The sequence below is a fragment of the Microcebus murinus genome, chromosome X (assembly GCF_040939455.1).
Source record: "Microcebus murinus isolate Inina chromosome X, M.murinus_Inina_mat1.0, whole genome shotgun sequence".
Lineage (NCBI taxonomy): Eukaryota > Metazoa > Chordata > Mammalia > Primates > Cheirogaleidae > Microcebus > Microcebus murinus.
Genome location: NC_134136.1, coordinates 118,306,536 through 118,328,873, shown reverse-complemented (window position 1 = coordinate 118,328,873; position 22,338 = coordinate 118,306,536). Strand labels below are relative to the sequence as shown.

Below are 22,338 nucleotides of genomic sequence, written 5' to 3'. Positions count from 1 at the left end.
GGAAAGGGGGCAGGATGAGAGAGAGAGAGAGAGAGAGAGAGAGAGAGAGAGAGAGAGAGAGAGAGAGAGAGAGAGAGAAAGAGATCATAGAGCCAATGGTTATAAAAATAGACTTGTGAGAATGGAAAAAGAGAGGAAAAGCCTTTTGGGGGGAAGTGTAGATGTGGAGCATAAATTGGATAACCTTTGATTTTCTTAAGAGGCCTAAGTGAAGATGAGACAGGCTTTTCAATTGCTATTAGTTGCTGAGCCTTTTCTTTCAATATACTACCCTGCCAATATTGGGCCATACTGACTTGTTATTTCAGTTACATGTAAATGTTTACTTACCAAATTATATATTTTTGTTTACACTTAAATAAGAGAATCGCCGTTACACTCTCTGATGCCAGTTGACCTAAGTCCTCTCTTGTCTCCCTCTGAAATTTCCTCCTCAGTCTCCTTCTCTCCAAGGCCACTGCTGCTATCTTAGTTCATCATCTTTGACCTAGAGAGTAGCCTCTTCAATGGCATCCCTGCCTTCAATATGATTCCCTTTCTCAATTGCCCACTGTGTTATAGAGTTAACTTTCCAAAATGTTTAGAATACTTTGATCTCCTTTGCATGGCCTAGGGACTGCCTATCTTTTGGCTCTTGCACTTTTTTTTTTTTTTTTTAATTATTTTTTTTATTTTGGCATATTATGGGGGTACAGATTTTAAGGTTTCAATAAATGCCCATTTCCCCCCCTCCCCCCAAAAGTCTGAGTCTCCATCATGACCATCCCCCAGATGGTGCACATCTTGGCTCTTGCACTTTTGCAGTCTCATTTACTCTGCTCCCCTCTCCCCACTCAGCCCTCAGCTACAAAAAACGACCTTGCAGTATCCCATGTCCCAAGCACTCCTATGATCCCATAATTTTGCATATGCTGTTCCCTATGCAGAGAATGCCCTTCCTCATTTGTCCACTTCCCCCATCTTTCAGCCCATTGAAGAACCATTTCAGATGTTACATCCACTGTGATGCCTTCTTCTTAGTGCTTTCCAGTGGTTTAGCACTTCCCCCTCCTTTTGAAGCAATTTCATAAACCCCTATTACTCTTCTCTGTGTCCCCCACAAAGCAGGAGTGAGGTGGGATTTTGTGGCAGTTTGGGGGATAGTGGTTAAGCTTGTGGCCTCTGAGACTAGGTAGCTTGAGTTCTAATCCCAGCTTTCCCATTCTCTTACCTTGAGACCTTGGGTAAATTACTTAACTCCCAAACCTTGACTTCTTCTATAAAAAGAGAATCACAGTATTACTTGTTTTATAGGTGTATTGTGAGGAGTAAATGAGACAGACTATAAAAGCACTTAACACAATGCCTGACCCATTATAAGTACTGGCTTATAAATGATGGCTATTTTATTTAGTTTTGAATTCTGAGCTTAGCACAGTGCTTGACACATGGCACTGTTAATATACTGAGTGGATTTTTAAAGATGTTATTGAGTTTTTCCTAATGGCTTTTAGCTTTATCTTCAAGGCGTTATAATTATTTGGAGGTACCATACCCTGTTTTGCAGTAATTTTATATAGTCTTATTCCCTTTACTTAACTGTACAATGTTCATAGCTGGAGAGATGGTCTTATTGAATATTGTATCTACCACACAGATCTTTGAACTTAGCAGGTATTTCATAACTGGTTTGGTTTATACTATTTTCCTTTAATAAAGGAGCCTTTCAGTTTAAAGTATCCATTTTGTGACCTTGGCTGTTGATGCACTTGTTGGAAGTAAATAATGGTACAGTAAGATAATCCACTGTACTGGGGAGTCCAGTTTATTGTAGAATAATTATAGAATAAATTCTTTGGGTTGGAGGAAAATATAAAGAGCATCATATCCAAGCATCTTTCTTCTGCCTCTTTTGGGTGGAATCCAGCCTTTAAAAAATACATAAAAATATCTCAAAATGATGGCATGGAGTGTTTTTGCCTTGTTCTCATATTATTCCCTCTGATTTACACACACACACATACACACACATGTTGAGTATCACATTTTTTGAGTGCTGACATGATACCACAAGTTGAAAACTTCACACCTAACCTCATGTGACCGGTTGCAGTCAAAACATAGGTGCACAATGTACAGTTTATTCAGCACCCCCAAGGGAGAACCACCCTTAGCCCCTTTCAATTGCAATGTATCTTTTCCACATGTGCTCAGATTCTCCGATGCTAGCATGCCCACAAAGAGTAATAAAATGGCACATGTGCAGACCAGACATACTAACAAAAAGTCCCTCATAGTGCCCCACATGGGGCTAAGACCTATGTGCATTACTTATTGTTGTTTTTTTTTTCTTTTTCTCTGACCTGTGGTATAAAGATGTTGAAAATGTCAGAAAGGGCTGCAGATACCCCTATGTATAACAATGATAAGAAAAAGTGGAAGAATTATGTTTATCTATAGCACAGAAAGTCAAGCTGCTGGAGAAACTAGACAGTGGTGTAAGTGTGAAACGTCTTACAGAAGAATATGGTGTTGGAATGACCACCATACATGACCTGAAGAAACAGAAGGAAAAACTGTTGAAATTCTATGATGAAAGTGATGAACAGAAGTTAATGAAAAATATAAAAACACTATATAAGGCTAAAAATGAAGATTTTGATTGTGTATTGAAAGAGTAGATCTGTCAGCCTCACACCGAAGACATGCCACGTCATGGTATGCTTATCATGAAACAAGAAAAGATCTCTCACATGAACTGAAAATTAAAAGCAACTGTGAATATTCAACAAGAAGGTTGCAGAAATTTAAGAAAAAACATGGCATTAAAATTTTAGAGATCTGTGGTGATTAAGCGTCTGCTGATCACGAAGCAATAGAGAAATTCATTGATGAGTTTGCCAAGGTCATTACTGATGAAAATCTGATGGTAGAAAGTCTATAATGCTGATGAAACATTGCTGTTTTGGTGTTATTGCCCCAGAAAGACACTGACTACATCTGGTGGACAGCCCTCACAAGAATTAAGGAAGGCAAGGACAGTATAACTATGCTGGGATGTGCTAATGCAGCAAGCCTGCATAAAAAGTAAACTAGCTGTGATAGGCAAAGGCTTGTATCCTTGTTGCTTTCAAGGAGTGACTTTCCTTACTAGTTCATTATTAACAAAAAGGCATGGATCACCAGGGATATCTTTTCTGATTGGTTTCACAAACATTTTATACCAGTATCTTCTATTCACTGCAGAGAAGCTGGACTGGATGATGACTGCAAGGTTTTTTATTCCTTGACAACTGTTCTGCTCATTGTCCAGCTGAAATTCTCATCAGAAATAATGTTTATGTCATGTACTTTCCCCTAAATGTGACTTTATTAATTCAGCCATGAATTCAGGGTATCCTTAGCTCAATGGAGAGTAAATATAAAAACACTTTCTTGAACAGCATGCCAGCAGCAGTGAATAGAAGTGTGGATATGGATAGTTTTTAAAAGGAGTTTAGCATGAAGGATGCCAGGATGCCATATCTGCTGTTGCCAACACCTAGAATGCAGCAACTAATGACACAGTCTGGCACATACATATGCCTGGCACAATGTCTGACCTATGACTATGTTTAGTAATGATGATGAACAAGGTGGTAACACTGAAGGATTCCATATATCAATCAAGTAGGAAAAAGATGATGTCTGACCCACTAACAAATGCAAAGAATATACCTTCAGAGTCCATAAGTAAGCTGGATGAAGTGGATATCAAAGAAGTTTTTTTAACATTGATAACGAGGCTCCAGTTGTTCATTCATTGACCAATGGTGAAACAGCCAAAATGGTTCTGAATCAAGGTGATTATGATAATAGTGATGATGAAGATGATGTTAACACTGTAGAAAAATGCCTATAGATGATGTGGTGAAAATATGTGATGGGCTTATTGAAGAACTAGAGCAGTTGTGCATTCATAACAGCACAAGAAATCATGCTAGTTTATAAAACGAAAGAGACTTCTAAGACAAAAACCAGTGTTAATGAAGCAGATGACTCTGGAAAAAACATTTTAAAAAGCTGTACAGCAGAATGCCTCCTGATCCCTAGAGGACCCACTTCGTGGTCTCTCAACTGGTTCTGATGTTTCTTCTCACCTAAAAAAAATACAGTGTACAGTAACCTTTTAATCAAAACACAACATCATAGGTGGAGATGGAAAGCCTGATGTTTGTTTTGGTGTTGCTTAATAGCTGATACAGATATCTTGGTGATGCTACTCTGCTGCTTAATTAAAACACAGTTTGTCACTGTATTAATGGTGTGTCATATTTTTTACTCTTAAGTACTTATGCATGAATAAGCTTAAGAAAAATGATTGCTTATCTGTAGCATATAAATTCAGAGTCAGAAATGGTGGTGGTGATGCCAAATAACAGATTGTCTACATGGGTGGCTGAGTTAGTGACTTCTTTGCTTTCTCTGTTCAATGTACATAGACTTTGTTTCATGCACAAATTAAAAATATTATATAAAATTACCTTTAGACTATGTGTACAACATGTCTATAAAACATAATTGGATTTTGTTTAGACTTGGGTTCCATACTGAAGATATTTCATTGTATATATACAAATACTCCAAAATCAAAAAATATCTGAAACACTCTGGTCCCAAGCATTTCAGATAAGGGATTCTCTCTCTCTCTCTCTCTCCCCCTCCCAACCCCCATATATATGTATATATGGGAAAATATTAGAAAAGATAAAGGAATAATTATATATATATATATATATATATATATATAATCGGTTATATGGTAGGTACTGTTTTCCTTTTATATTTTTCATATTAAATATGACAGTTTTCTTTATTCAGCTTATAAAACTCCATAATTAACAATGTGATCTCTGCTGGATAGGGTGACCCCCTTCTTCTAGTCCTGGTATCATTTTTCAGTAAGTCTGATTTTAAACAGTGGGTCTGAACCTCTTTTAGTAATATCAAGTGTTTTTCAATTGCCTTGCTCAATAGACTCCATAAGGATGTGAAAAGACTATTTTAGATATGGTTTTGACAGTATTTTCAAGCTTCCAGCTTTGCATCCTACACTGATTTATATATTATTCAGTATTTTTATACATTCATTTTTCTCTCCAAAGCTCTGCTACACATATACATAATTTTCTTAATCCTTTAAATAATGCTGTGGTTATCACTGTGGTTAGCAAGTGTTAATTTTCTAATTTTTGACGAAAGGTTAACTAGTGAACAAAGAATTTAAGTGGTTTGCTCCAGTTATATAGTTAATTAGTGATAAAGCTTCAAGAAAAACATTCTAACATTCTAGCCACTTCCCTTCCCCTTTTATGCATCATAAAATCATGTCTTAAGAAGCAGAGAAGTAAAACTAAATTTCACAAATACTTATACTGCCCATACAGGTACATTTCATCTTAAACCATAGATTTAGTCATGAAAATTTGAGTATAACTTATACATAGATTTATGATAATATTTTTGTAATATGAAAAATTCTTTGGAAGTTATCCTTCTGTAATTTGTCTTTTTTGTCATTCATTTATGTAACTTACCTTTATTGACTGTCTCTTATGCTCAACAAGCTAAATGAGATTCAGGTTTGTATAACTCGAGTTTTCTTAAAATAAGATATGCCTATTTAAACACAGTATCCATAGGAACATAAATTTATCAAAAAATGAAGTGAGAGGAAAAAAATGAAAATTTCAAGTGAGATTATAACTTGAGCATTGGTATTTAGATGTACCTTCACCACCACAATCTCAATTGAAATGACTGCAAAATTTTTAAATATGGATAAACTAATTTAGTGTAGGAGGCCAGGGAGGGGTTCTATCTTCATACTGTAAACTTTGAAGAATTTCCCCTTGATATAGTGCAGATGGGATCATTTTGAAGGAATATAGCAAAACCAACTTGTAATTTCACTTCCTCAGAAAGTGACAAGAATTGAATTGGGGGTTAGGAGAACCTGTGAGGACTTCCACTTGCTTTACTTTCGCAACCATTGATGGCTAAGAGTATCAACAAGGAGGCCCAGAAAGCAGGTACTGCATTTGAACTTTTCTCTGATGCAACAGGCAATGGCATACAAAGGACTGGCCACTCTATTCCTAGAGTGGAGATCAGGTCAATTTATAAAATGTTTATATGTAAGAATTTAAAGTTTTTCCTGCTGGGGACTATCTATGGTCCCAGCTCCATCCCTACTGCTCTTAACTTGCTGTATATGAATTTATATTAACCAGTCTCCCACTTAGAGGAGAAATCTAAGAATATTAGGATGAATAGTGAAGAAGTAGTGAAAGGGAATCCACCCACCCTATTTTGGGGAAAACACCTGCCTGGATAGACTGCTTTTTGTTTAAGAATGAAGAAACCCAACATAAGGTTTCTGAAAGGCTCCACTACATAAACGGAGAACACAGCATTCAAGAGACAGAGGAAGAAAGATATTTATTTTAAAAGTATGTTTTCTATAGGAAAATAAATATATTTGATAACAATGTGCTTTGTGCTTTCTGTTGACTGCAAGGAGGTATATAACACAAAGTAAGCAATGAAAGCAAACTCTGAGAGCTGGAAGGAGAAAATAGAACAAGAGAAAAATTAAAAATATTGCTGAATGACACTGTAGGCAAAAAGTCAAAGGGAACTTGGTGAAGAAGGAAGAAATGTGAAGCAACTAAAAAATGCATTATATGTAGTAAAGAAAAAAAATCATACTGGAGAAAGTGAGATGAAAAGGCAAACTTGAGAAAATCTCCCAAAATGCAGCAGAAAAGCATGTAAGAGCAACAAGAAAATGAAAGGTTGGATAGAGGATGGAGCTCTAATGTGCAGACAGTTGTTCTTAAAGAATTAAAGGCTAGATTAAAAGCAACCAACTTGATTAAGCATACCATAAGAAAACAATACAAACAAAACCAACTTTCTGGACTATAAAAAGACAGATCTACAGATCTAGTATTTACTTTGTACCAGAGAAAACCAAAAAGGAAACCAATAATCACACATACCCTGGCAAATTTTATATTAATTTCAAGGAGAAAGCAAAGAAATTACCAAGCATCCTGACAGAAAAAGTAGTTTAACCCCCAAAGAAGGAGAAGCGGGCATCAGAATTCTCAGCAACATTAAATGCTGTAAGACAGTGAAGCAATGTCTATCTGTAACTTTTAGGGGAAAATGTTTGTGACTCAAATTCTAGACTCAGTCAAGGTTGTTATTCATTAGTGAAAGCAGCAGAAAGATGATCTCAGTTATATAACTTATCATAAATATGTCATCTATATGCTTTTCCCAAGAAAGTTGCTTGAGGGCCTATCCAGCCAATTAAGAGATAAAACAAATTAAACAGTTAAACCATAGGGAAGTCATGAAATGTGGTGAGCAGTGAGAATAAACATATAATAGGTAATTATGAAATAAAAAATTCAAAACATGTTAACATTTTAAGTATTTATTAAAACATAAAAGACTAACAAACAATCATAAAATAAGCCCTAAATTCAAGATAGGGATAGCAAAACCAAAAACATGTCACCTTTCTTTATTTAGGTGAGTTTCAGTCGATATTAATTTTTGGGAATACCTGAACTGACATTTTTTTTAAAAATCAAAAATTACCATGAATAGAGTTAAAATCTCTCTCAATTGGTAGTTAAAAAAAAAAAAAAAGCTTGTCTTTATGTTATCTTTCTCTAGGACCTGTAAATATTCTCTACTTAACTCTGCTTAATATACATATATATTTTGTGTTTTAAACTATGTTTTTAAAAAAGACTGTAAGTAAAAACACATCAGAACATTAACATTGTATATAGGTTGGTGGTGGGGTTTTGTAGTACATAAGTCTTCAATAAGTATGGATATGAATTGCTTTATAGTCAGAAAAACATGAATTATTTAAAAGAATATACAATTTGACATAGTTATAGGATCACAATTATGGTTAGGAAAGACACCAAAAATGGGTTTCAGGTAATAGAAATGCTATACTTATTTCTTTTCCTATTTTCATATTTTTAATACATATATATTAATTTTTTACAGGGGCAAAAGTAAACTTTATCAAAATAAAAGTCTACATATACAGCAGAGTTATAATTACAGACAAATTTGTGTTACTGAATGCTTTGTTCTTGCCCCCCAAATTAAAAATAAACTAAGCATTTAGCTTAAGACATTAGAAAATGTACAATAAAATAGACATTAGAGACCAGAAAGAAAAAAAAATTAAATTTTAAAGCACAATTTTATAATTCAGTAACAAAATAGATTCAAACAAATGTAAGCCAACTGCTGATTCTTTATAACAACAGAATTAACAAACCTCTAGCTTGTTTGCTCAGAAAAGCAAACAAAAAATACAGAAAACAATATTTAAATCATAAATTCAGAGGAAGTAAAATGTACAGCTATACTAATTATGAAGTGAACATTGTAGTACATCTTAATTTGCAAAATTGACTCAAGGAGTACAATGCTGGAATTGGTCAGTAACTCTGGAAATATTAGAGAAAATTAGAGCTACTCTAAATGTTAAAGTGATTGTCTCTAAGTGGTAGAATTGTGGAATATCTTATCCCCTCATTGTGCTCTTTAGTAGTCTCAAAAACTCTACGATAAGCATGTATGAATTATGAAGTTAGATGTGAATAAAGACCAACTGAAAAAATGAAATCCCTCCATCTCCCAAGACAAAGTAGGCAGTTTGTTCCTTTTGATTTTTAAAGGTAGAAATTGCTGCCTTTCTAAAACTTAAGTGAAGCGAAATATTGACATACCCCAAAAGGACTGCCAAGGTTCAGGGAGTCTGTTAATGGGCCTGAGAAGCCCTGTGACTCTGTACTGACTAATGGCCCAGGGACCACTAACGGCAAATTGAATTTCTAGATCACCGGCTGCCTTCACAGCTCTCTGATGCCTCCAGAATATGAGAGTAGACACACCAAGTGCCATACAAACAGATAAATGCTAAATAATAATTCTTTGAGGTTCAATAGAGTATCTGTCACACAGAAAACTACAAAGTGCCCCAAATTTCCCACATTTGGATTGCAAGATTTTACCAGTGACATGAATAGGTGAAGTGTTCCTTATTTCACTCATGGAATAAGTAAACAAAGATTGTGATTTCTGATTTAGGTCACTCTTGATATTCTACACTCAGAACTACATTGATCACTCCCATTCCTAAAGAAATAAAGTTGAATTATGGCGAGGCTTTCTCCTATATGTTAGAAATACTGCAGAGTATAATACATACATTTGCCATAACAAAACATAGAGAGGGAGGAGCACGTTAGAAAAGTATTTTTCCCATATAAAAAGGAGATAATTATTTTAGAAAGGAAAATTACTTTTATTACAACATGTGTATTTCCTGTTTATCTTGTTGAATGTGTACTTATAAATGTAATCATTCCTTCACATCCATCTTTAAAGTGCCCACTTGGTATGTCACTTTGCTAGGCACAGATAAATAACATATTGCTCTCTCATGGAGCTTACGTAATGAGAAAGCTAAATGAAAGAGGATGTTGGAATGTGGTGAGTAGAGACAAATATGTACAAAATGTGATAAGGACATTGCAACCAGGAGAGTGTGACTGAGATAGTGTTTCCCAAGCTGGTGTTCTTAGAGAACTTCAGCTCATTGAGCTGTGTCTCGTATTAATCTGTAAGTATTATAACTTACTATAGCAATACTTTGTTGTGTACTTATGATGCATATTAGCATATCAAAGGACATGTGAGATCCCCAAATAAAAAAAAATCCTGTGGAACTTCGTACAACTCAGTATTTCCACAAAATGTGTGTCTGTGGGACCCTCTTTCCTACAATCCTTTATAAAAACCTCAGGGCCCCTGTGGGTTGAAGGACACACAGCAATGCCTATTTAAACTGTATATTAATTAAGAAAAAAATCTTCTTAACTCAAAACCTTGGCTTTGTTTTTGAAGGTTTTCTGTCTTCAAAAATATAATCAAATAGTGCCTTTCACATTGCATTAACTTCTTTTGTTCTACTAAAGGAAAATGAAGCACTACAGCTTCCTTACACTTTCTTCTCAAAAGACTCACAACAAAGGAGAAATCTATGATATACTCAGTGTTGTTTATAGGAAATATGAACTGTCAAGTTTCTGGTAAGGCTTGACTATATTTCTTTTTATTATGGATAACATTTAACAGCGGAATGTAGGTGGTCTTTAATCCTTGCCTTGGCTTTAAATTAAAGAGGGGTGTTAGAAATATGGTTTCTCTATTCCTCTCCCACAAATATTGTCTTTAACTGCCATATGTTAATAAAGTCAGATATTCATTCACATATTAATTCAAGAAATCTTTGCTTTCTTGAATTAAAAATGCCTGCTCTGTTCCAGGCACTATTCTAACATCAGGATTCAGTGGTGAAGAAGACTGACAAGCTTGTAAACTTACAGCTTGGGGGGGGGGAAGATAATCAATGAATATACAAGTAAATTAACAACAGGATCTCAAACAGTGCTGAGTGCTATGATAGAGCTAAAACAGAATGAGCCAAGGATTTTTTCTCCTAGGTGAGGTGACTACTCTAGATTGGTAGTCAGGGAGGGCTTCTCTGCAGAGGTGACTTTTGAGCTGAGAACTAAATAGGAGCCAGCTGATTTTTCTGGATCTAGATAAATGCACTTGAAGGAAACTAGAGAAGTCTGGAGTATTCTGGGCCTATTTTCATAGATTCAGTTTACAAGGGTAAAAAAAAAATTTCCATTTTTCTTTTTTTTAGAGACAAGGTTTTGCTATGTTGCCTATGCTGGAGTGCAGTGGCTATTCACAGTAGTGATCATAACACACTGCAGCCCCAAACTCCTGGGCTCAAGGGATCCTCCTGCCTCAGCCTCCTGAGTAGCTGAGACTAGATGCATCATCACACCCAGCAGGCATTCCTTATCCAATAATGGGACTCCTGGATTTAGGTATATGCTTTGGCTCATAAAATTACATTTCATAACTCAAATATTTTTCTTAAAATGTGGGTTCATTTTAATTTCTCAGGGAGGACTGCAGTTTGCCAAATGGGGAGCTAAAGCTCTTTTGTTTCTGTCCTGTTGATGCTTTTGAAGCCCTTCTGGAGAACAGTAATTCAAAGTGGTATATATTTGGGCCCTGTCAAGAATCACAGCATCAGTCAGGGTGAATTTAGTAAAAAATAAAATAAAAAAGAATCAGAGCAATTTGAATGACCAGTTGATATTATTATATACTGGTTAACTAAAGAGTTTTAGAATTACACAAGTGTTGGGAATTTAGTTCAGATTCAAGACTTATCTCCTCAGTGGCTTCTAAGACTCAATCAGTTTGGCTCCCATCACTCTAAGCTCCTCCACAGCCCCCTTTACATGTCACGACTATTAACCAATTTTTATTTATCTAATATCCTTTTAGATTAAATGCTTGTTTGGTTTATCTTTAGAAATAAAGAAATTGCAAATTGAACAGTTACCAAATGTATAATTTAACACCAAACCATATGGATTATAGAATTATTATAATATACAAATATAATATACAAATCACCCACCTTACTTTTAAAATTCAACTTTTTAAAAAAAAAGATAAATAGGAAGGTGATTTTATTCACCAAGTGCTCAAAAACACTGGTTACAGAGAACAGGGATTTAGACTGGCAAACTCATTGTACTCTATCAAACTCTCTCTTCCTTACTGACTATCACATTTTGGCTGGAAGGAAAAACTTTAATAACATCAAAGGCAGTTTCCCTTACTCTTCCCATCCTATTGCACCCCATCCTACCAGCCAGAAGTGGAAGTCTTACGAAGAGGTTTTGAAGAAAACATCCTGTCCTGGTTTACTTCATTCCAATGGATTCTCTGAACACATCCTTAACCTGGGACACAGGCAGAGTTCAAATCCAGTCTATATGTTTTGTCAGGCCACTGGTCTCCCACTTTTGGAAGACTCCTGACTGTGCCTTCTCTGCTTAAAGACTGTAGAGGCGAGTGGTGTTCTCACGCAAGGCAGCCAAAGTGTTAGAGAGTGGCTGATCTTTGATTTTGGCAATCTCTCTCACTGTATGCAGGGCCAAGCCCGGGTGGGCATACTGGCAAAGGCTTTTGGGAACCCCACGAGGGAGAAAGTAGGGAGCATCAGTTTCCACAATAATTTTCTCCAGTGGGATCTTTTTCAGAGCTTCTCGGACCTCCCAGGCAGAAGAGTAAGTCAGGACTGCCGTGAAGCCCACAGCCATATTGGGAAAGTGCTTCAACAGGGGCTCAATGACTGGGTACCTTCCAGTGAAGCAATGCCTATGGATCTTGTAGTCAGAAGGCACACATTTTTTCATGATGCCCAGTAGATCTTCGTCAGCTTCTCGGCAATGGATCACCAAGGGCTTTTTTAGAGACACGGCCAGCTGCAGTTGTCTTTCAAATATCTTATGCTGCTCCGGGACAGGTGTGGTGCACTTATAAGAGTAATCCAAGCCCATTTCTCCAAATGCCACAGCCTTGGGGTGCCGTAAGGCTTGCAAAAGATTCCTTTCGTGATATGCATTGTAGTAACGTGCAAAATGAGGGTGACAACCAAAGGCCCCCCAAACCAGATCCTCTTTCAACAGTTCCTCCCACAGGCGATCCTTTAGGTTACGAGGATCACAGAAGTCAGAGATGCAGCCCTGAAATTCCTTAGGGAAGGAGTGGCTATAAATTTTTCTGAACTTGGCAAAAGTCCCTTCGAAAGACAATTTGGCATACAGCATGTCCAAATGACAGTGGGTATCAATGAAACCCTCCTCTGGGCTTGGCTGCTGGTGGCTCCTTGGCAGGAAGCTAGATGCATATCCTCTACGAGGAGGTGGTAGTGTCTCCTCTTGATATGATCTTTTCACCTTTACTTCTGCTTCCAAATTTCTGGAGAAGCGAAATGAATGAAGATTCTGGAATCTGCCTTTTTCTGTCATCTTCAGGTCTCTGGACATGTTTTGGGAGCTCACTGTATAATTGTAGGAATAATCAGGTAGGAAGCTCTGGCTGCTCCTCCCAGCCTGGAATGTGTTGTTGCTGCTGCTGCCCAAGGAAGCATAACGAGAAGGCTTGGTACTGCTGGGCCAACGGCTGTTGTAGTCATAGCAAGGTCTAGAGGACAAATTAGGTTGGTACATGTCATGGTCATTGGTGAAAGATGAAGGCTCTGACACTATAGGGAGACCCAGTGAGAGTGACTCCTGGGAGCATCTGACTGCGGAGATCTTGGTATCAGCCCAGTCATCTTCTGAAGAGGGGTGCTCAATCACCACCTTCCTTCCTTTATGCTTTTGGATTAGTGAATGGGAGTTATAGTCATCTGCAGCTTCTAGGGATGAGGAACTTTTTTTGTAAATGACTGTCTTTCGGTCACCAGGTCGCTGCTCACTGAATTTCTGAGGCTTTATGACTAACCTCCTGTCACTGAAGCTGCTCATTTCTGGGGATGACTCACTCTCTCTGTGAGGAGCAAAAATGGTGAGATTCCTGGCTGGATTTGTTTTAGGGTTGGGATGCTCACTCATGTTTGGTTTTGCACTAGTGCCAGCCTCTCCCTTTCCTTTTGGGGAGGATTTTCCCAGGATGTCTTGGATAGCCTTTAGGTAAATCACTGAAGAGCCTTGATCTTGACATTTATCCCTCCTTTTCTGGAACATGTTTGGATTCTCAGCCTTATTTTGACTCTCAACTTCAGCCACAAATTCAGCGTTCATGGAGTTACTGGAACTATGTTTGGATGTAACTTTAGAACCATAAGCGCCCTCCTCTAGAGAAGCCATTTCTTTTTGAAAGGGGCTGGCAGAGCACACGGGAGCTCACAGGAAGGAAAGGAACCCCAAGTACTCCGAATCAGGCAGTCTTTGGAGCCGGCCCTACCCACACGCAAGACTGAAGAATAGGAAAAGGACAAGAAAGAATTTCCGTGGCAGGGTGAGCCCTAAGAAAACCTCGGAATAAAAGCACGAAGTCCTCTTTCTGGGCTTTCAAGTCCCTTCCAAACCACCTCACTGAGCTCCTTGAGGCAGCTACGTTTGCCGGGGCACCCTACCTGAGCACCGGTCCGGTGGTACTTGACCTCGTGCCGGTGGGCCCTCGCACCAGTCAGCCCTCAAGACTAACCAAGGGCCCTCACAGCTGGAGGGCCCTGGCGCCGCTTGGGCGCTGTCGCCGTAGGAACTATTTCCCTTTCTTTCAACTGTCCATCACACTTCTTAGTGTTCGAGAAATGCCAAAGTCCTTCCACTGTGATTCCAAAGTACTTCAGAGAAGTCTCAACGACCCAGGATTTAAGGAAAGCCCAGACTGGCGTCCAAGCTCACAGCGTGCTCCCGAGATTTGGCATGACGCAACTAACAGAGTGCCAAAGCGCTTCCGGGGTCTCAAAGCGCTTCCGGGGTGGCAAAACTCCTGTATTTGGCTTTGAATACAAGGCCCTTCTGAGAAGTCAGAGCCCCTGAAATGACTACAAGTCGCTTTAGGGACCACATACAGGGCACCCCTGGGCCAGGCTACCAGCCTAGAGGTTCTGATCCCAAGGGCTAGCAGTAGGACAGCCTCAAGCCCAGAGCAGAAGCAGAGCGGTGCAGCTCACTCAGCCCCCATCGCCCCGCCCACCGACCCTCCCGCCTGCGCAGCTCATTCCCCTCCACTTCCTGCCTTGGCCCCCCCCCCCCCCCGCCCAAATCACTCCACCAGGCTGGTCTTCTACCTCATTCTACCTCAGTTGTCGCTATAATGTACTTTTTGTCCCTCCCTGTACCCGCAGCCTTTTCGAAAAGTGTAGTCATGGTTTTTAAAGCATATTTTAAATATATAACGCTTTTAAATATACACTTATAATTATGGTACGTAATCATTTCAAGTCTTAAGATTTTTCACTTAGCATTACTGCATATAGTATTTTTCTTATTGCATGGTTTTTGGAAACATACTAGAGCATTCATAATATTCCTTGGAGAATATACATGTGCCATAATTCACCAAACTCTTCCCCTTTTTTTTCTTAGCTCTTCAGGCCCCTAACTGTAGGGGTTTTTTTGTTTTTTTTTTGAGACAGAGTCTTTGTCACCTGGGCTAGAGTGCCTTAGCGTCAGCCTAGCTCACAGCAACCTCAAACCCCTGGGCTCAAGCAATCCTCCTGCCTCAGCCTCCAGAGTAGCTGGGGGCTACAGGCGCACACTACTACACCTGGTAGAGATGGGGTCTTGCTCATGCTCAGGCTGGTCTCGAACTCCTGATCTCTAGCTATCCTCCTGCCTCTGCTTCTCAGACTGCTAGGATTACAGGCGTGAGCCACTGCACCTGGCCTGTTTTGTTTTTTTTTTAATAATTAAAAAAATGTTGCAAAGAACATCTTTACACATGTATGTTTTTCCATATTTTGGTTTGTTTCTTTGGGCTACATGTCCAGAAACGGAGTTCCTGAGAGGAAGTGTAGGAATTTTAAAATGGTTCCTCATAGCACCCCTTTGCTGCAGAAGAGTTTTACTAATTTAAAATCCTATCCGTGATAAATGGTCCATTTAATAAGAGAAACACACAAACAAACCTAATAATGCCTCATTGTTATTTCAATTTGTATTTATTTAATAATTTCTTAGAGTGAACATTTTATTTTTATCTGTTGACCCTCTTGTGAATTTAGTTTATGCTCTTTTCTCATTCTATTTTAGGGTCTTTTAAAAATTAATTTTAAAATAAGTTAAACTTTTGTTATATTTTCTAAAATTTTTTGTTAGTATAGTGTTTGGTTTTTATTTATAATATAATATATTGGAGTTATAACTAGTTTTTGTAGTCAAATCTTAATTTTTTTCTTTTATGTTTTTCTCTTTTTCTTTCAAGCCTAAAACATCATCCCCCTTCTGTGGCTTTGACATACATTTTATTTTAAGGTGAAAGGGGTTGATTTGTTATATTTAAGCCAATAATTCATCTGGTATCTATTTTGAATTATAATGTATTTTAGGTGGAGATATATATTGATGTTTTTCCAAGTTAATACTTTTTTGCTTATTGATCTGTGACTCCTCTTTAATTATATGTTAAATTTACATACTTAATAGAGTCTATTTCCAGACCATATATTCTTTTTCACCTACTACTATGTCTCTTGTTATGCTGGTGTTGCACTATTTTAATAATTGAACCATTATATTAAGGTATAAAGTCTGGGAGAGCTAGATCTCCTTCATTATCCTTAATTATTATAATTATCTTGAATAGGCTGACCTGTTTATCAGGCCAACTCAGAACTGTTTTCTTAAGTCCCTCCAAAACACTAATGAACTATCTATCCAAAATGTTATTTTTGTCTTCTTATCAAGTATACTTCATTTATCCTTTTAGTCAAGTTCTATATCTTCTAGTAAATATTTTTAGAGTTTTATCTGGATTACAGAGTTTTTATTAAAACTATTTTTAAGTGTTTTGTAATTTCTAATTCTATTATGAACATACCTCCCCCCCATGGTTATTGCTAGTACATAAGAATATTTCTGATTCAGGTATGGTTATACTGAAATCTTTTATTTATTCTTAGATTTTTCAGCCTTTGCCTATGCCATTTTTTATCTGCCCATAATAATAATTTTTGTCTCTTTCTTGCTAACATTTTTACTTTGTTATCTTTTTACATTGTCCAGAACTTTTAAAAACAATATTAAATAATGATGCTGGTAGGGACATTATTGTTCTGTTCCTGATTAGGGTAGAAACATAGTTTAATTAAGTATAATATTGGATGTTTAGGCTGTTTTAAAGCAGATCCTTTATAATCTCATTAAGGAATTACCCTTGCATTTTAAAATGTATGTGGTAGGAAATGGTATGAGATCATTATATATTTGCTCTTATTTCCTAATTGGGAAATATCTTTGCATCTGTGAGGAAAATGCTGCTTTTTGTGTAGGTGGTGGCTTATAACTGTTACAGACTGTTGAATTCTTTTTGCTTGTTGTTTTAGTTAGGATCTTTCTTCTGTAAATCACAAATAGTGAAATTGCTCTGTAACAGTAGTTCTCAACTTTGGCTTGTACTTTGTAATTACCTGGGGAATTTTAAAAATCACTGATGCCTGGGCCTGCCCTGAGACAATCTGATTTCAATGTGTGTGGTGGGGGATGTGAGTGTGGCCAAAGCATCAGGATTTTTTTTTTCTTTTTTCTTTTTATAGACAAGGTCTTACTCTGTTGCCTATGCTGAAGTGCAGTGGCACGATCATAGTTCACTGCAGCCTTAAACTCCTGGGCTGAGGCCATCCTCCTGCCTCTTGGGTAGCTTGGACTACAGGCATGTGCCACCACAGCCTACTAATTATTTTATTTAATTTTTTTTAGAGATAGAGTCTAACTCTGTTGCCCAGGCTGGTCTCTAACACCTGGCCTTTAGCGATCCTCCCACCTCAGCCTCCCAAAGTTCTAGGATTACAGGCAATGAGCCACTGCACCTGGCCATCATCAGAATTTTAAAAAGCTCTATAGATGATTCTGATGTGTAACCAGGGTGAGAACTATTGCTCAGTAGTTTAATTTTTTTAATGGTATATCTATCAGGCATTGGAATTCACCATTGTAACTTTCCATCTTTTTGGGTATCCTGGGGAATTATATAATATGTGGCAATTTTCTTTTCCTTGAAAGTTTGAAAGAATTCACTTGTAAGTCATCCCTGTTGGGAGCCATTGTTGGGAAAATTCTTTAGTAATTTTTTCACTTCTTGGTTATTAGCTTATTCATTGTGTTTTTGATAAGTCACAACTCTTTTAGAAATCATTTATTTAATTGTGATTTTAAAATTTATTATGTACATTTGCATAATTTATTATATTAAGATGATTTATATATTATAATTTATTACATCTCTTCTTCATGTACTTTCTCATTTCTCATTTTATTTGTTTATTTTTTTTCTTGACTAGCTTTGCTAAAATCAGTTACTTTATTTATTAAAAAAGTTCTTATATTTATTTATCATAGTTGCCTTTCTCCTTTCAACTTCATCTATCTGTGCTTTTATCTTTTTTGCTTTTTACTTGTTTTCCTTATGACAGATATTTGGACTTTTGGAAGTTTTTTTTGAACTATTGCTCACTGGTTCTAAACTCTGGCTACATTTTAGAATTACCTGGAGAGTGTAGGAGAGAAAAAGTAATATCTTTTATTCACCCATTGCAAGGTTCATGGCTGAGACCTCTATAACAAAAGATAAATAAGGTAAAAGTTTTACCTGACACAGGAGCCTTGAGAAATGAACACCCAAAGAAACAGGAGAAAACTTTTTATGGATAGTCATGCGAAGTATGATTGGAGGACAAAAGGGTATGATCTGATGGTAATAAACTGGGGGAACTTAGCAAGACCTGTTTGTTCAGATTCTTTTCTGTGTCCCTGTGTGACATTTTTTCCCTTTTGGTATAAAGCAGGACGCCTGTCATATGAGGGTCTACAGGGAAGGAAGAAGAGAGAAGGTTAGAGAGTGACCTTCCTAGGCTTTATGGCCTGCTTCAGGGGAGAAAGACAGGAGAAAGTCAGAGAGACCTTCCTGCACCTGTCATTTGTTTTCTCAAATGCCAAGGTGCCATGTTTTGGGGTAGTGTGTCCTGAGCTTCATCAGTAGCTATTAAAAAATATTAACTTGCCGCCCGCTGCAATATTTTGATTTAATTTATTTAGGCAAGAGTCTAGTCTTTATAGGTTTCTAATGCACAGCCAGGGCTGAGAAACATTATTAGCAATTTGTCCTCTCTCTCAAACTCTAAATTCTCTTATATAATAATTAATCCATTGATTTACCCAGATTACAAATTCACCTGTATCATATAGGTTTGTATGGCTTTAAATTTTATTATAGTCTATATTTATTTTTTGTATGTTTAAGTTTATTTTTGGTGCAATTATTATTGGGAGTGACAATTTTTATTTTATTTCTAGTTGTATTACTTTGTGATCAATGACCATAACTTGTATAATTTGTTTTTTAAATTTATTAGAATTTTTGCAAATTAGCATATGATAAATTTCTATAAATATGCCATTGCTATGTATAAAGGAGCTATCCTCTATATGCAACACAAATTTTATTATAACTTATTTCCTTGATTCTAAGACTTCATCATCATGAGGATAAACCATCGATTTAATAACAGCCTTTTCAGGAAGAATAAACAGCACTGCATTAAATGTACACAGATTTTTATTGTCTGCTAACTAGCCTATAAGAGCATGCATTTATCCCTACCACTATATGCCTTATAATTATATACCATTATATACGTTACCATTATATACCTTAGTGTAAGTCTGAGTATTTTTCATAAAATAGAGCCTAAGCATTTTAAACATGGACTTATGTTGACCTATTTATAAAATGTTGAGCCTTATTGAACATTACTGGTATTTCATATTTCTTTCTCTAGAAATTCAGCTGTGAGTTTTTGACAGATGTTTGGTTCCTGAATAGTAGTCTTTATGACTCATGCATTGGTCACATCAACTTCCCCATCTTTAAAAATGATGTGATTTGTTCTGAGATATTAGGCTTTTGCTTTTGCCTTACAATTGCATTGCCTAGCCTGCGATGCACAACCTTCTCCACACAATTATTTTTTGTGTCATATTGCATCAGACAATAATCATTTTGAAAACATTTTAAGTGAAAATTAGAAATCCAAATTAATGTTAAAATCTGGCTATTTGGGAGGACATGAAAAAAGGATTAACTCCTTCCCTACAAAGCTAAATTTGCACCATACATCAAGTTATAGCTACTTACCCATTAAAATGCCTTTTGTATACCTTTGTGGGTTTTTTGGCTTTAATTGTAAGAAGATCCTGAATTCAGAAATAAACATTTAAAATTTTTCGCTTACAATGAAGAAATCATATACCTGTTATTTATAGTTAATTGATTTCAGGTTTTATATCCTTTAGGCTAGTATCAAAACTCCAGATGCTTCGGGGATCAGGCAGGTATCCTTGTATGCTACTGTAGGGCCTGCAAAGGTCTATGGGGAACTGAAGATCACATGCTCCACTCCCAACAACATTTACATTCCGTTTTCAAGAAAATTGCAGCCAATTACATCTTCTAGGATCTTATGTATCTAGTTTGTGCTTGACTTATAAATTGTGATAAAACCTTGTATCATAATTATGTTTCTATAAATTTTCATTTCTAATAGTTCTTATTTTAGATTCTTTTTTCAGGATTCTCTGATACTTCAAGTTCTATTGCAATTAGGTCATTTAACTTTGTGAGATTATTTTTAATCTATTTGGTGTCTTTTCTCTTACATTATACTTTTCCACATTTTACAATTTCCTCTTGCTCCTCCTGTTCTGTCTTTCCATCTCTACCACTCTCTGACTTGCCCTTTATCTTTCATGCTGGAGTTAGGCAGCTGTGTATACTCATGGGACCAGAACATGAAATAAGTCTGGCCTTCTTCTAGTCATATAAGCCTAAAATAAGATCATTCATTTTCTCTTTATTTCCACTTAGTATCCTTTCTTCTCTTTTAATGCATCATTTGATTGATAAATATTTAATGATTACATACATGACAGTTGTTGTCAACTGACCTATGCCAGTTTGGTCATTCAAATTCATACCAGTAGCATTCACTACATAGAGGCAGGTGAGTGTTAAGAATATTCTCTCCACACTTTCCTGATTGCAAAGAAAAACAAAATCACAGATTGAATACTACCTATGCTAAAAGCTCAATGAAACCCTGGCTCTCTGTCCTTTTAGGTGTTCCAACATTTGCCCTCTTTATTTTTAAATATTGAGATATAATTCACGTAACATAAAACTCACCTTTTATTTAAATTTCAAAATATTAGGAGGGGGGGTACAAATGTTTTAAGTTACATGGATTGTTTTTGGAATGCTTGAGTCCAGGCTATAGGTGTGTCCATTGCCCAAATAGTGTTCATAGTACCCATTAGGTTGGTTTATCCCCCTCCCCTTCCACCCCCTTCCTTGGTTGCTTTTCACTAAGTTTTGCTTCCCTTTGTGCATGTATGTGCTCATCAGTTAGTTCCAATTTAATAGTGAGTAAATGTGGTGTTTGTTTTCCATCCTTGAGGTACTTTACTTAGGACAATGGTTCCCTGCAGGTCCTCAAGGGGAAAGGTATAGGCCCCAGTCTCTCTAGAGACTTCAGACTGCAGGACATGCCAGCTAGGGAGAGGCAGATGCTTGCTAAATTCTTGGCTCAAACTGCTCTACTGGTTGCAGTGGGTGTGGGAGAGGTGGGGAGGAATAAGTGTCTGAATGGAAGAAAGCCAGTTCTCTGGCCTCTTGGGTCACTCTCCTTCAAGAGAATCCTGCACAGAATGCCCAAGCTCTGGGATCACATAAGTTTTCCCCACTATTTCATGTTTGCTGCTGTGCTTGGGCTCATGGTGGTGGAAAAGCTTCCAAGAAACTTGGTAGCCTGCTGGTCAACTAAGCGGTGTGGGAGAGAGAAAAGGGATCCCTCTTAACCCTTCACTGGGCTCCTAGCCTCTCTGGGTTTGATCCTTGCCAATGTCTCTTCTCCTTTATTTTCTTCCTTCTCTGCTCTGCAGTTTTCCTCCATAAGGTCCCTGGTAGGCTCCAGCACTTCTCTCGATGATCTACAGCTGAGTTGCATTTCTTCTCCTCTCTCCTTTATCTGAAACACTACCTTCCCTCCTGGACGGTCTGGCAAGCGATATCTCTAGTCAGCCATCTTGTCTGAAATCTCACCATTTTAAAGTGTCCAACACAATTCAGTGTCCAGCATCTTTTTTTAACTGAGGTAAAATTCACATAGCAAAATTAACCATTAGCTGTTTTAAAGTGTGCAATTCCATTACATTTAGCATATTCACAATGTCGTGCAATCGTCACCTCTATCTAGTTCCAAACATTTTCATCCTCAGAAGGAAACCCTGTACCCATTCAACAGCATCTTACCTGAAGTTTTCACTAAATACAAATGTGACAGCATTCCAGTAGTGGGGTTTTGCTAACCTTCTCTTTGGAATTAGGCCAAATTCCCCAAGAAAGCAGCTGAACATAGGACCATTTTGGAATGAAGCCAAAAGTGCCATTTTGAAGGGTATAGATTCCAGAGATCACCAGATCCTAAGAACCTGTTCCTATAAGGACAGTGCCTGATCAATATTTGTAACTGACCTGTGGATTTTGAATATAATCATTTCACTAACCAAAACTCATTTCTAACATCATTTATGGTAACAGAACTTCTTTTGTTGATCAGAGAAAAAGACTATTGAAGTATTTTGTTAGCTTCTTCTGAAGTGTGGGCTT

General features: G+C 37.1%; 2 protein-coding genes across 2 annotated transcripts in view; one reads left to right on the top strand and one right to left on the bottom strand.

The window, feature by feature from the left end:
• The window catches only part of EFHC2 (EF-hand domain containing 2), a 168,753-nt gene that overhangs the window by 50,808 nt on the left and 95,607 nt on the right, over positions 1-22,338 (top strand). The gene's annotated exons all lie outside the window — the stretch shown is intronic.
• Positions 11,997-22,118, bottom strand: LOC105865455 (3'-5' RNA nuclease TATDN2-like). The gene is given in 5 exon segments (XM_075999515.1): positions 11,997-13,876; positions 13,879-13,926; positions 14,087-14,233; positions 19,810-19,868; positions 21,982-22,118. Coding segments are annotated over 5 exon segments (2,271 nt in total).